At 38.5% G+C, this 14,832-nt stretch overlaps 1 protein-coding gene across 4 annotated transcripts in view; it reads left to right on the top strand.

Moving 5' to 3' along the window:
* Positions 1–626: 626 nt before the first annotated feature.
* SLC25A16 (solute carrier family 25 member 16) overlaps positions 627–14,832 on the top strand; it is a 58,057-nt gene continuing 43,851 nt past the window's right edge. The window contains exons 1-4 of one of the 4 annotated variants that reach the window (XR_011495436.1): positions 627–1,341; positions 6,816–6,908; positions 12,778–12,911; positions 14,122–14,185. Coding sequence is in view for 2 of the 4 variants with exons in the window: in XM_014862779.3 (XP_014718265.1) it covers positions 1,212–1,341; positions 6,816–6,908; positions 12,778–12,911; positions 14,122–14,185 (421 nt within the window). In the remaining 2 variants the exon portion in view is untranslated. The remainder of the gene's footprint in view (positions 1,342–6,815; positions 6,909–12,777; positions 12,912–14,121; positions 14,186–14,832) is intronic. The other 3 variants (XM_014862779.3, XR_011495432.1, XM_070488973.1) reach the window with 3 other exon arrangements.

The raw sequence follows: 14,832 nt of genomic DNA, 5'->3' as shown, positions 1-14,832 counted from the left end.
AAATTTACCATCTTTGCCTTTTTTAAGTGTATAATTTAGTAGCATTAATTACATTTACAGTGTTGTGCAACTATCCCCACTTTGGGAGCTTTCGATCGTTCACATTAGATATATAAAATACAAATAATGATTTTATTATATGGGTCTGTATTTTCTGGTAGAAATCGAAACTTGGGAACATGGGGAAAAAATAAACCTGAAATCTGGACTCATCATTAGTGACTAAACGTGGCTAAAAACACCTGCAGAGGCATCTCCATGGAAAGAGGAGACCAGTGTCAGAAAATGGGAAGGTTGGAGTAAGTATTGAGGGAAATTATAATAATTTCTGAGAGGACAAAAGTTCAGAACAACTTTGGTTACAAAGAAAGGAATGAATTTTGCCTGGGTTGGAATTGATGAAGGGCTCACAGTAAGAGAATGGTGCCTGCAAGGGGTAGGTAAGAGAGATTCTTCGAACACAGTGGGGTCAGGGAAGCTCCTAAACCGGGAAGTTCCTAAGGGTTTAGGGCAGAGAGTTGGGGTTGGTGGGGAGTAGAGCTCGGTGGAATTTGAGAGCTAAGCAGAAGACACAGATTCAGAAAGGCCTGACAAGGCAGAAGTATTTGCGCAATTCATAGGGCACCAAAGAAAGAAGAACCAGCTTTAGCAATATTTTTTTGGCGGAGGTGGTAGGGGTGCAGTGGAAGCTCAGTAGGGGGTTCGCGAGGGCAGGAACAGGTTCAGCGAGAAGCTCTGAGAAGGCAGAGCTTATTTGGGGGGAGACGGTGCAATTTCAGAGGTTCCTGGGAAGAGTGAGGAACCAAAGGTTGGTTGTGGAAAGCGTTCCTCTTCGGGAGGTCAGAAGACAGCCCGTGGGCGATTGCAGGTCAAGGGTCAAGACAAGTCAATGGACCGGGGGAGCTTTCTGAGGCGGCGGGTCTCGGGGGACCTTCCCGCCGGCCACGGTTTCCTCCCTCCGTCTGAACAGCGAAGCCGGGAGTAGGGACGTCGCGGGGAGGCCGAGTAGGGGAGGCGACGAGTCCGGGCGACTCCTCGCTCGGCTGGGACCCAGGCCCCGCCCCGGCGTACGCCATCAGCCCGCGCCGCGCCGCCCGAGTCATTCCGCCCCGCCCGCGCGGCGGTCGGTGCACTGTCACCGCCCGCTCCGGCCATGGCCATGGCCCCGGCCCGTGGTTTGTAAGTTGGTGACCGAAGCTCCCGACGCGGCCATGGTGGCGATGGCGGCGGCGGCGGCCCTGGCAGCGGCCGACCCACCTCCCGCGATGCCGCCGGCGGCAGGAGCCGGAGGGCCCGCCGCCCGCCGAGACTTCTACTGGCTGCGCTCCTTCCTGGCCGGAGGTGGGTGTCCGCCGAGAGGACCCGGCCGCGCTCGGGCTGGCGGGGCGGGGCGGCTGCGTGCGGCCGCGGTGACGTTCTTGGACGCCCGCTGCTTCAGTGTCCTGCCAGGTGTTTGCCCTGAGTTGCTCTCACCTCTTTCTAAGAATCACTTGACTGGTGACAGCAGGATCCGGGGAGGAAGGGCCTCGAGCTGTTGGGGAGCGGCTGGGGAGGTGGAGGGGCCCAACCGCACGCCCATTCTTCAGGGTTGGATAGCAGGGAAAAGAGGGGAGTTCCTTACAAAGACCCCAGGATGCTGGGCATCCGTTTCTTTTATAAAGACCGTAGGTGACCAAGTGTAGAATTGGATTTGGCTGGTTGCCTCAAAGAAAACAAATACCGGAGGTCAGCTTTTTGAAGATGACTGGGAAATTGTGCAGAATTGTACAAACAAAACTGGTTCCGATGATTCTAGCAAACTGTGCCATAGCTACTTGCCAGGTAGCTGGTGCAGCTCTGCTATTGGTGACTCTAGAGCCAGAAGGTTCACACTGTCTCTCAGAAATTTTTTCTGCCTTCCCGTAAAGAGGTGTTTCAGTCTCTACCCTTTCTTAATTGGTTGTTGTCGGGGTTGTCATCACTTAATTACTTGTTAAGGCTAGGAACTTTTAAAATTCCACATTATGAGGACTTGTAGAAAGATAGTATCTGTAGGCTGCAGTAGTATTAAGAATTTAATTATTTTGTTCTTCTGCTGATAAAAAGGACATTCATTCATTTATACAAGGAATATTTGAGTACTTGAGTGATGCTCAGTGCACGTCGGGGAACAAAACAAAGATCCTGGAGTTTACATTGGTTGGGGAGTTGTGGGCAGAAAGACAATAAACAAAATGAAAAAGTAAGTTAATATAGTATGTTAGAAGGTGATGAATGCAATGGAAGAAGTAAAAAGGAGAATGGGGCAAGGAAATGGAGAGGCTAAGTGGGTCAGGATTAAATAGGGTAATTGTGGTGTCTCATTGAGAGGATGACACTTGAGCAGCCTTGAAGAAGTGAGGGAGTTTAGCAAGTTGATGTTGAAGCAGGAGCAGCTCAGATGGGGAGAAAACCTAAAGCAAAGGCTTCCAAGCAGGAGAGGGCTTCACCTCTCAAAGAATAACAGTGAGACCTATGTGGCTGGAGCCAAGCAGTGTTATGGAGGAAGGAGGTTAGAGAGGTAAAGAGCAGGGCAGAAAATGAAGGGCCTTGCAAGCCATTGTAAAGATACTGACTTTCACTTGGAGTGAAGAGGGGAGCTGTTGCAGGTCTTGAGCAGAAAAGTGACGTGATGTGGTGTGTTTCAAAAGGAGCACTTTGGCTGCTCTGTTAAGAATAACTGTAAGAGTGTAAATGTGGAAGCAAAGAGACCAGTTTGGAGGTTTTTGCAGTAAGTCAGATGATAGATAATTGTGGCTTGGATCAGGGTAGTAGCAAGAGAGGTGGTGAAAAATTGTGATAATCTGGATATAGATAGAATAAATAGGATTTTCTGACAGATTAGAGATGGAGTAAGGAAGAGAAGTCAAAAGTGATTTTTGTCTGAGCAGCTGAAAGCGTGAAGCTCTCATTGATTGAAATGAGAAGGCTGTAGTTGGAGCAACTTTCATCATGTTTGTAGGGGGTGATCAGGAATTCAGTTTTGGACATGTTACATTTTGTAATGTTGTCTAGACATTGAAGTAGAGTCTTGGTAATGTGTAGGTGAGGATAGCAACCAGGACTTTCATGTGCTGCTGGTAGTAATATAAACTGGTACAACCAGTTTGGAGAACTGGCTGGGCAATTACCTGTGAAGTCGACCTTTTGTATGTCATATGATTCAGGAGTTTCACTCCTAGATATATGCCAATATATATATTTCTGTTCTTCTCTGTGATATTCACAATAGCCCCAAACCAGAAGCAACCCAAATACCCATCAATGCTAGAACATACAACTGAGATATAGTATAATCATACAGTGAAATACTATACAGCACTGAAAATGAATAAATTTCGGCCACACACAACAATGTGGATGAATCTCATGAGCATAATATTGCACAGAAGAAGCCAGACACAAAGCAATGCATACTGTGTGGTTTTGTTTGTATAAAGTTCAAAACCAGTTGAAACTAAATTCATGTTGTTAGAAGTCAGAAGGCTGATTGGTTGTCTCTGAGAAGGAGAGGCAAATAGTAATTTTGGAAGTATAGGAGAGGGACGTCTGGAAGTCTGGTAATGTTTCATTTCTTTTTTAAAGATCGGCACCTGAGCAAACATCCGTTGCCAATCTTTTTTTTTTCCTTCTCCCCAAAGCCCTCCAGTACATAGTTGTATACTGTAGTTGTGAGTGCCTCTGGTTGTGCTGTGTGGGATGTGGCCCCAGCATGGCTTGATGAGCAGTCCCATGTCCTCACCCAGGATCCGAATCAGCAAAACCCTGGGCCATGGAAGTGGAGCGCGCAAACCCAACCACTCAGCCTACAGGGCCAGCCGCTAATGTTCCATTTCTTGATTTGGGTGGTCCTTATGTGGGCTTATTCACCTTGCAGTAATTCATTAAGGGGTATACTTAACAATTTGTGCACTTTTCTTTATATATCTTAGATTTTACCAAACAAAATCTATTAAAAGGAGGAAAGGAATTGGAGACAGTAAGTATAGGAAACTCTACAAAGGAATCTTGATTAAGTTGTTTTTCTTAGAAGCTTGCATAGCTTTTTTGTTTTAAAATCAGGTATATTAAGGTATAATTTGTATACAGCAAAATTCACCCTTTTTAGATGTACAGTTAAATGAGTTTTGACAAATATGTTGTCACTACAGTGACACCATATGATCACTACTGTCAAGATATAGAATAGTGTCATCACCCCAAAATATTTCCACTTCCCTTTTTAGTGATCCCTTTTCTCTCATCTCCAGCCCTGGCAACCAATGATCTGTTTTCTCTTTCTATAATCTTGCCTTTTCCAGAATGTTATATAAATGTAATCATACAGTATGTAGTCTTTTGAGTCTGGTTTCCTTTACTTAGCAAAATGCGTTTTAGATTCATCCATGTTGCATGTATCAGTAGTGTTGCTTTTTGTTACTGAGTGGTATTCCATTGTATAGATTTACCACAGTTTCATCTGTTGGTGAAAATTTGCTTTGTTTTCTAGATTTTGGCCATTTGAATAAAATGGTTATGAAGTTGCATACGGGACTTTATGTGGGTATATGTTCTCTTTTTTCGTCGGTAAATACCTAGGAAGGGACTGCTGGATCTTAAGAGTATCCTGTGTTTAACTTTATTTTATAAGAAACTGCCAAACTGTTTTCTAAAGGGTCTGTTCCATTTTGTATCCCCACTACCTTGTCAGCACTTGGTATCGTCAGGGTTTGTGTGCGTGTGCATCTCTTTGTGTGTGTTGTTTTCCATTTAAATAGTGTTTAAGGGTATCTAATTGTAGTTTTATTTTGCATTTCCCTGATGACTAATGATGCTGAGCATCTTTTCATATTATTGGCCATCTGTGTCTCTCTTTTGGTGGAGTGCTGCTTCAGATTTTGGGGAATTATGTGTGACTTTGAAGACTGTCTAGGAGTTCCTGGTCCAAGTGGTCTGAGAAAATACCATTGGGCAGGTTACTTAATCTCCCTGTGCCTTAGCTTCTCCATCCTTTAAAGAGTACCTACCTCAGAAAGTTGTAACGATTAAATCAGATAGGACCTGTAAAAGCCTTGGCACAGTGCCTGCAGTTTAATCTCTTGGCCTAGCACCTGGTACGAAATAGACATTCAGTACTTGTTAACTATTATTATTGATTAGCAGTGGCCTTGGGCAAATATCTTAACTTCAGTTGCTCAAGAGGAAGAAAAAAGCTGCTTGACCTAACTCAATGCAATGTTGTGATGATTATTTGAGCTGTAAAGTAATGTGATAAGCAAGTTAAGATACTATTAAAGGAAACTACATATTGAATACATTCTAAATAATTTCAGTATATGGTTAATTCATATGACTGAGAAGATAATAATATAACAAAATATTCTGAAACCAAACATACCCAAATGCAAATTATTTTTAGTTTATCCTCAATTTTGGGTAGCTATGACTGTTATTTCCATTAGTTCAAAGAAGAGAGGTTTGATATAGAAACTTATACGAGGATTCAATATTTGAGTACAAATAGATATTTTAGTTATGGATATCTCAGAATATGGATTTAACATCAGTTACATGATCATCTGTTAAGTAAATGTGTGTGGACTTTGAGTGATTTTGTCTTACATTTTAAAAAGTTGTAAAGTAAGACTCTACAGTCATTCATTCAACATTTATTGAGTGCCTATTATGTGCCAGGCCCTGTACTGGTCTCTGGGGATGAAGTAGAGGAGGAGACCCACAAAATTCCTCGTCCTCTTGTACCTTGTGGATTGAATATGCAATGGTGAAGAGCTTAACGTGAGCATAAAAAAGATAGCAAAGGCTTTTTATCTACCTTTTTATAATAGTAACAACTCATTTTATGAAGTGCTTACTACATGTAAGGTACTTTACAAAAGTGTCAGTCTGTTCAGGCTGCTATAACAAGAATAGCATAATCTGGTGGCTTATAAACAATAAACATTTATTTCTCTTAGTTTTGGAAACTGGGAAGTCCAAGATCATGGTGCCAGCAGATTCGGTGTCTGGTGAGGACTTGCTTCCTCATACACAGCACCTTCTGACTGTGTTTTCACATGGTGGAAGGGGTCAGGGGTCTTTCTGGGGCCTCATTTATGAGGGCACTAGTCCCATTCATGAGGACTGTGTCCTCATGACCTAATCACCTTCTAAAGGCCCTCCTCTAAATACCATCACATTGGGAATTAATTTTCAACATATGAATTTTTGGCAGGACACAAACAACATAGCAAAAAGTCTTTACATATTATCGCCTTAGAAGCATGCTAGGCTAGTAGAGCTGGCCTGAGTTCTGCCCTGTGCCAAAGCCTATGTGTGCACTTTAGTCATCCACGTGTCTGCACGTGGCGTACGGTATCCGCACATGGCGTATGTGTTTGTGTCTGCACAAATACATAACTGCTGAATGTATAAATGAATGACTGAATTTTATGGGTAAAAGTTGGTTGTTTCAATGAAAAAGCCTTCCAGAAGAAGAGGAGGTTACTGTAAACAGAGCCTTACAGTTGAGTAAATACCTTCAAGTTTCTGTCTCTGTAACCACATTTAGCAAGATTCCCAGAGTTCGTCAGGTATTAGATGGCAGATTTACATTCTTCAAACTCATTTTTAAGTCAGACATGCTCAGTTATTAAGTTACAGGGAATGGGGACCAGTCTTCTGTATCTCCCTGTTACTGGGCAGTTCGACCCATGGAGACCAGATTAGAGATCATAGTGTGTACTGGCTGAACAAATAATCGTTTCCATCTGGAAAGAAATGGTATGCAATTTCTTCCTGACTTTTAAACATTTTTTTAGGTATTGCCGGATGCTGTGCCAAAACAACAGTTGCTCCTTTGGATCGAGTAAAGGTTTTACTGCAAGCTCACAATCACCATTACAAACATTTAGGTGAGTTAATAGATACTAAAGATAAAAATGAATGAAAACATTATCCGTCTGCTGGCTTGATTTCCAGTTATGAATTATAGTGGAAAAAAGACACAACAGGGAGTTCAACTTTAGGAGCAAATTTTGCAAGGGCTCTCTTAATCAAGTTTAATCTTTTCATTTGCAATAGTGATTGTATATTATCATTTTAGGGTTCTGATATCCTCTAAACGAAAATCTTTGAATCATTAAAGTAAGTACTGTTTGTTTATTGGGATTAACCAGTCACATCCTTTACAGGCACACCTAACAGCTCAGCCTGATTTTTTTTTTTGAGATTGACACCTGAGCTAACATCTGTTGCCAATCTTATTTTTATTTTATTTTTTCTTCTTCTCCCAAAAGCATCCCCAGTATATAGTTATATATTCTAGTTGTAGGTCTTTCTGGCTGTGATATGTGGGATGCCACCTCAGCATGGCTTGATAAGCGGTGCTAGGTCTGTGCCCAGGATCTGAACTGGTGAAACCCTGGGCTGCCAAAGCAGAGCACATGAACCTAACCACTCAGCTACGGGGCTGGCCTCAGCTCAGCCTGATTTAAAAAAAAAAAAAAATCTAACTAGTATGGAGATAAGGTTTACTCCTTTAAACGCTAGTTAAACATGCCTTCTATTTGTGCAAGCAGAATTCAAAGCACTTAGTATATATGGTTAAGTTTGCATTGTTAAAAAATATCATGCCCTTAGTTGTTCCTTACAAACATATAAATCAGCTATTTAATTAACATGGACTCTCTACTGTATATCATTGGTGGGAGTAGGAATTTTGTATAGCCTTTTTGGAAGGCATTTTGGTAATATGCATCAAAGTCTTGAAAAGATACATAGTCTTTGGCCATGAAATTCTGGTTCTAGGAGGTTATTTTAAGGAAGTAATTAGAAATGTGCTTAAAAAAAAACCAACCAAAATGTTCAGTCATAGGGAATTGGCTAAGGTAAGTAATAAGTATTTAAATTAATAAGTCTATTAAAGACTATTGTGCAAATATAAAAAAATTATAAAAGAATATTAATTGACTAGGAACGAAGTTCAGTGTTGGACTAGGAACAATGAACAATGCTCATAATGTATTAGTTAAATGAAAAAATATTACAAAATGGTTTAATCATATTGCATTTTACATAAACAAAGATGTCCTTAGACAAAAGGCTGGAAGGACAAACATTGTGGTTGATTTTCAGTGGTGAGATTATAGGAAACTTTTTTCCTCTAAGCTAATTTGTAATATGTGTTGAACATATATTACTTTTTCTATTAGAGGGAAAAAAGATTTAAAAGAAAAAAAATTAATGTAGACAGAGACCAAGAAAGAAATTAGGTTGCAGCAACTAACTCATCCCACTCCGGGCTTTACGGTCTCCTGCTTCAGTAGACAGCAGTGATGTGTGCTCCGCGTCCTGCGTCGCAGCAGTGCATGAGAAGGATGTGTAACAGAATGAGTAAGAATCAGTTAGTTTTACCACTGAGTTTTTAAAATGTGATTTTTCTCAAAAAGTGGAATGGATATTTATGTTATATATTAATTATAACTCTTTGTCTTGTCAATATTTTTAATAGTAAGTCTGTACTTAAAATTGAAAGAAAAGAATTGCCACCATCTCTGTGTCCAGCAATGAATTCTGTCTTCACAGTGTACTGCTCATGTATAGAAAGAATCAGACCTTTGAACTTATTGAAAGATTATATAAAACTGGAAAGAAAGGAAATTATTTTCTTTTGTTGTCTAAATTGAGGGTGAAAAGGAGATGAATTATATCACCCAATATCTTGGAGTGTTTTACAATGACCCAACATATGAATGTCTGAGCAGGATTGTTTTATTCCTTTAACCTCCTCACCATGCTGATGTCTGTTGTTTTGTTCCTGATTTGTAATCATTAGATTACATATTCACATTAGATTTCACGCTCTACAGGGCTGCATGCCACGGGTTACAGTGTACCCTACTAGGCATGCAAAATTTGAAATGGAAATCCTGGAGTGCAACAATGAACTATTGGTATAGTATGTGGAGTTTATGTATCTTTAAAATTTACGGTCCAAAATAAAAGGTATTGGTGGCTTTTTATTTTTTTTTAAAATGTCTTTGGGTATTTTTTTCTGGGTACTTCCCTTTTTATATGCATGAATAAGATAGTTTTTAAAATTTTGCTTTTTTGTTGTTGTTGATGAAGAAGATTGACCCTGAGCTAACATCAGCTGTCAAGCTTCCTCTTTTTCTTTTTGGAAGATTAGCCCTGAACTAACATCTGTCACCAATCCTCCTCTTTTTGCTGAGGAAGACTGGCCCTGAGCTAACATCTGTAGCCATTTTCCTCTACTTTATATGTAGGACACCTGCCACAGCATGGCTTGACAAGCAGTGCATAGATCCGCACCCGGGATCCAAATGGGGGAAACCTGGGCTGCCAAAGCAGAAGGTGTGAACTTAACTGCTGCACCACCAGGCTGGCCCCACAATCTTCCTGTTTTTACTTGAGGAAGATTGGCCCTGAGTTAACATCTGTGCTAATCTTCCTCTATTTTGCATGTGGGACACCACCACAGCATGGCTTGAGGAGTGGTATATAGGTCTGCACCTGGGATCCAAACCTGTGACCCTGGGCCACTGAAGCAGAGTGTGCAAACTTAACCACTACTTAACCACCAGGCTGGCCCCCCAAATTTTGCTTTTTTAAGCATGAATTTTTGCATTCAAATTAAAGATAAAATGTGCTATTGAATAAAACTCCTACTTTAGCTTCTTTTAAAAAGTGTGTGACATTACTTCCAAGGCATCAAAAATGACATTTTATTTTGAATAATTGTTGTGGCCGAATGAAAAGAAGGAGTGTAACTGGAATTTCTCCTTCCCCAATTCACAATGTTAGTGTAAGGAATTTTTTCCTGTACTTTATTGAAAATCTTTGACCTCCATTTAGCTTTTTACGGTCAAATGTGATATAAAAATAAGTAGATGAATCATAATAGGATTCTTTTAAAATCTTTACTTTTGGGGCCGGCCTGGTGGTCTAGCGGTTAAGTTTGTGTGCTCTGCTTAAGTGGCCAAGGGTTTGCCAGTTCAGATCCTGGGTGCAGACCTACACACTGCTCATCAAGCCATGCTGTGGTGGCATCCTGCATAGAAGAACTAGAAGGACTCACAACTAGGATATACAACTATGTGCTGCAGCTTTGGGGAAGAAAGAAAAGAAAAAAAAAAGAGGAAGATTGGCAACAGATGTTAGCTCAGGGCCAATCTTCTTCACCAAAAAGCATATCTTAAAAAAAAAAATCTTGGGGCTGGCCTGGTGGTGCGGCCGTTAAGTTTGTACGTTCTCCTTCAGGGGCCCGGGGTTCGCTGGTTTGGATCCCGGGTGCGGACATGGCACCACTTGGCAAGCCATGCTGTGGCAGGCATCCCATATATAAAGTAGAGGAAGATGGGCACGGATGTTAGCTCAGGGCCAGTCTTCCTCAGCAAAAAGTGGAGGATTGCCAGCAGATGTTAGCTCAGGGCTAATCTTCCTCAAAAAAAAAAACTTTAAATTTTGTTGCTTTACATTTTATTTATTTTTATTTTTTGAATGTGTAATATTTTCGAAAGTTCATAATTCCAAAAGTACAAAAGCAAACGTTTTCTTCTTCTCTTATTCCCTCTTTGGAATCAAGAATTTTCACACTTTTTTTCCATTTCCTTTTAGAGCTAATGTATATATACACATGCATATGCTTATATTTTTCCAAATGTTAGTTCCTTCTAATCCTAGCTTGATAAAATAAGTAAAGATACAGAGAAGGATTTAAATAACACACAAGTTTGACATAACAGATACACAGAGGACTTTGCAACTATAGAGAATACATGTTCTTTTCAAACATGCTTGTAACATTTGCAAAAATTGGTCCAGTGTTATGTCATAAAGAAAATCTCAGTTCATTTCCCAAAGTAAAAATGGTACGGACCACAGATTGAAGGAGAAAAATAATGTAATTATCTCAATGGATATTTAAAAGCCGTTTGAAAACAGCCAACATCCATTCTTCATCTGTTTGTCTTTCTCTGTTATTTTGTTTTAGATGAGATTTTTGTAAAAAGCATATGGTTAGATTTGGCCTTTTAACAAAATTTGAGAATCTTTGGCTTTTAATAGAAGAATTTATGTAATTCAAATTTTTTTTTTTTTGCTATCGTTGATTTATTCACTTAACATCTTACCTCATGTTTTCTGTTTGTTGTGTTTTCTTGTATCCTGTTCTCTCCAGGCCCCTCCCCTGCTCTGTGTTTCCTGGATTTCTTTTTTTTTGAAAGTACTATATCTATTTCACTTCTACTTATGGTTTCTCTTAAAATGTTTGTGATAAAGAGTTTTAAAGAATAGTATAATAAACATATGTGGACGCACACAGAGCTGCAGAAACAAACATTATCAGTACAGTTGAAACCTCCCCTACACGTCTTCCTCATCAGCAGCCTTCCTGTCCCTACTAGGTAGCCATTGTTCTAAATCCAATTACCCCTAATTGTCACAGACACATTTGAATCAAATTAAACAGGGCTTAACCTTTGTCCCCTCTTCCAGCAAGAGGACATCTTTAATAGAAATTTTTTGGGGAGTAGTGAATATATTTAGTTTTATCATTCATGTATTTTGGGAGAATTTTACATGTTATACACATAGCTATATATATATATATATATATTAGAATAGTTTTTCATAGACGGTTCATTTAGATATCTTATTAAAAATGCTTTTAGGATATATCTTTTCTTGGATGTTAATAAGTACCTACAATTTTAATTTCTGTGATGGGATCAAAAGATTAGCTGCATCCTAAAATTTGAAATGAGCCTAGTGATTTACTTTCATATTTGATCAAATTTTTGCTTGAAACCTTTCACAAGGAACCTGAATTTAAATAGTTTAATAATGGAAGTAGTGATATGTTTATGAGAAGTCTGTACTGCAAATAGATTAGTGATTAAGATTAATAGAATAATAAACATGTCAATATATAGGATCAGAACTCAGGCCTTTGTTTATCAGTATTCCTAATTAAGGTGTCCTTATAATGAAAATTTGCCCCTAAATTTAAATACTTTTATTTATTTATTTATTTTATTTATTTATTTTTTCTAAATCTTTTTTTCTTTTTTTTAAGATTTTATTTTTTTTTTCCTTTTTCTCCCCAAAGCCCCCCGGTACATAGTTGTATATTCTTCGTTGTGGGTCCTTCTAGTTGTGGCATGTGGGATGCTGCCTCAGCATGGTTTGATGAGCAGTGCCATGTCCGCGCCCAGGATTCGAACCAACGAAACACTGGGCCGCCTGCAGCGGAGCGCGCAAACTTAACTACTCGGCCACGGGGCCAGCCCCTTAAATACTTTTAATAGCTAGTTTTATATTTGTTTCTTTTATTTAGCAGTTTCCTTATGTAAACAAACCACACATGTATCTGGGTCAGTCTGGGAAACTTTCCTTCATCCTTCCGGATAGAATTGATCATCTGCAATGCAATATCTGGACCTCGGATATATTTCTGTTGTTAATACTTTTTAATTGCTATAGTTTAATATAATTTGTGATAATTATAAATATAGTTTACCATAATTTGTAGCTGTTTTTGCTATATTTTATATTTTTACACAACATATGTCTATATAATTTGGACATATGATGTATTTTAAGTAGGTTTAATTTCTGTTATACAGGAATTATTATTCATGTAATTCTCCAAGCAAAATTATATCATGAATGATAGCATAATCATCTTTATCTGTGATTGTCATGAAAATTTGGATTTAGATAGTTTTCTCTGTCTTAATAGTATTTTTCTTCTGAAAATAGGAGTATTTTCTGCATTGCGTGCTGTTCCTCAAAAGGAGGGATATCTGGGATTGTATAAAGGGAATGGTGCAATGATGATTCGGATCTTTCCCTATGGTGCAATCCAGTTTATGGCGTTTGAGCATTATAAAACGGTACTTGAACTTTTATCTTGTTGTCTATCTTTTATCTTTTGGGTCCTTGAATAACATAGTTGACAAGGCATTTGCTTTGGCCTTCAAAGTTGCTTTGGATGAATGGATAAAGTAATGTTCTTTTGAAGGACTAAGACTTGTGATAGTTTCAACTTTTAAATATAACTTGGTTTTGAAGTTATCCCAGAATTGCTGGTCATTTTTTGAGTAAATTGTTTATGTTCACACTTATGAAGAAGAGCGAAAGTATCCTTCAAGTAGATGATGATAAATCCATAAAATATGAATAGCTTTTTAATGTACTTTTTGTTCCTCAATTGTAGGAAGGAACATTGTGGCTTTGGATTTTCTTATTAAATAAAATAATGAAATCATATTGTGAAAGTCTGGGTTTTTTTTGTTTCTTGGTTTTTTTTTTGGTGAGGAATATTCTGCCCTGAGCTAACATCCATTGCCAATCTTCCCCTTTTTTTTGCTTGAGCAAGACTGGCCCTGAGCTAACACCTGTGCCACTCTTCCTCTATTTTGTATGTGGGATGCCTCCACAGCATGGCTGATGAGTGGGATAGGTCTGTGCCTGGGATATGAACCCACGAACCTAGGCCGCTGAAGCAGAGCACTCAGAACCTTAACCGCTTGGTGACAGGGCCATGCCCCTGAAAGTCTGTTCTTGAGTAATGCTATAAGTGAAACAGCTTTTCCCATCCTACTCATTGATTAATTTTCTCTTCTCTGGCTGACCGAAACATCTTAAGATAGAAAGAGCTTAAGTATGTCAAATTTCATAGTGTATCTTAAAATGAAAAGTAAGCAGCAGAGATAGGAACAGCATTCCAAGCTAGTCAGTCAGATGGAATTGATGCCATCAGTATATCAAGACTTCATTGTCTATAGTGGCATTTTATTCCTTCTACTCCCTTTCACACTGTAAGTATTTGTGGTCATCAATGTGTAGTATAGTATATTTGACAATTCTAAGCTAGATTGCTTCTATAAAAGTACAAAATTAGAGCAGAAGCTACAGAGGAAATACTTGACCTCCTTATGATGTGATATCATAATTTTATATAATTGTATTCATTTCACTTACGTTTAATACTGCTTTTATTTTTACTAGTTCTGTCCTCTTTTGAAATAAATCCATTATTAAACAGTGAAATGGACAGCATTTTACAAATATCTCATTTAATTTGATGTTTTTGGTTTCTAGTTAATTACTACAAAGCTGGGAGTTTCCGGTCATGTGCACAGATTAATGGCTGGATCCATGGCAGGTAAGGGGAATGGGTATATTTTATTTCTGACAAATTAATTTTCTATTAAAATACTTAATTTGTTTAAGATAATATGTGTGACATTGATTAAGTAGCATACATTTATTATTTATTTATTATCTTTCCGTGCTCAGTAATACAAGAGATCATTAATATCCCAACTCAAAAAGAATATTTTACAGTAAGAGATGCTAAGGAATAGCTTAAACTTAGGACTGTGAAGTCCGTGACTTCTGGAATTCTGTTTTTTACTTCTGGAATTTTGTTTTGTTTTACTTCTGGAATTGTGTTTTTTTCCTTTCAAAAATGCATACTACTATAGAATGAAAATAGTTTCACTCCCTAGAAGCAATCACTATTAGCAGTTTCTTATGTATATTTTTTTCGGATACAATTCTTTGGATTAGAACTTTGCTTGTACAGTTATCTCAAGATTCTTTTCTATATCACTACATAGATCTTTCTTGTTTTTTTAAAGAAATGTATTATATTCTAAGGTATGGGTGTACCATGATTTATTTAATCAATCCCCTGTTGATTGACATTTGGGATATTTTCAGTTTTTGTTCCACAAATAACATATTGTACTTGTGTAACTCTAACTGTAGAATAAATTTTGAGAAAGGAAATTACTTTATCTGTCAAAG

This window comes from Equus asinus, chromosome 2 (genome assembly GCF_041296235.1).
Source record: "Equus asinus isolate D_3611 breed Donkey chromosome 2, EquAss-T2T_v2, whole genome shotgun sequence".
Classification (NCBI taxonomy): domain Eukaryota; kingdom Metazoa; phylum Chordata; class Mammalia; order Perissodactyla; family Equidae; genus Equus; species Equus asinus.
Note: the sequence above shows the minus strand (reverse complement) of the source record. Positions and strands in the feature narration are given on the sequence as shown.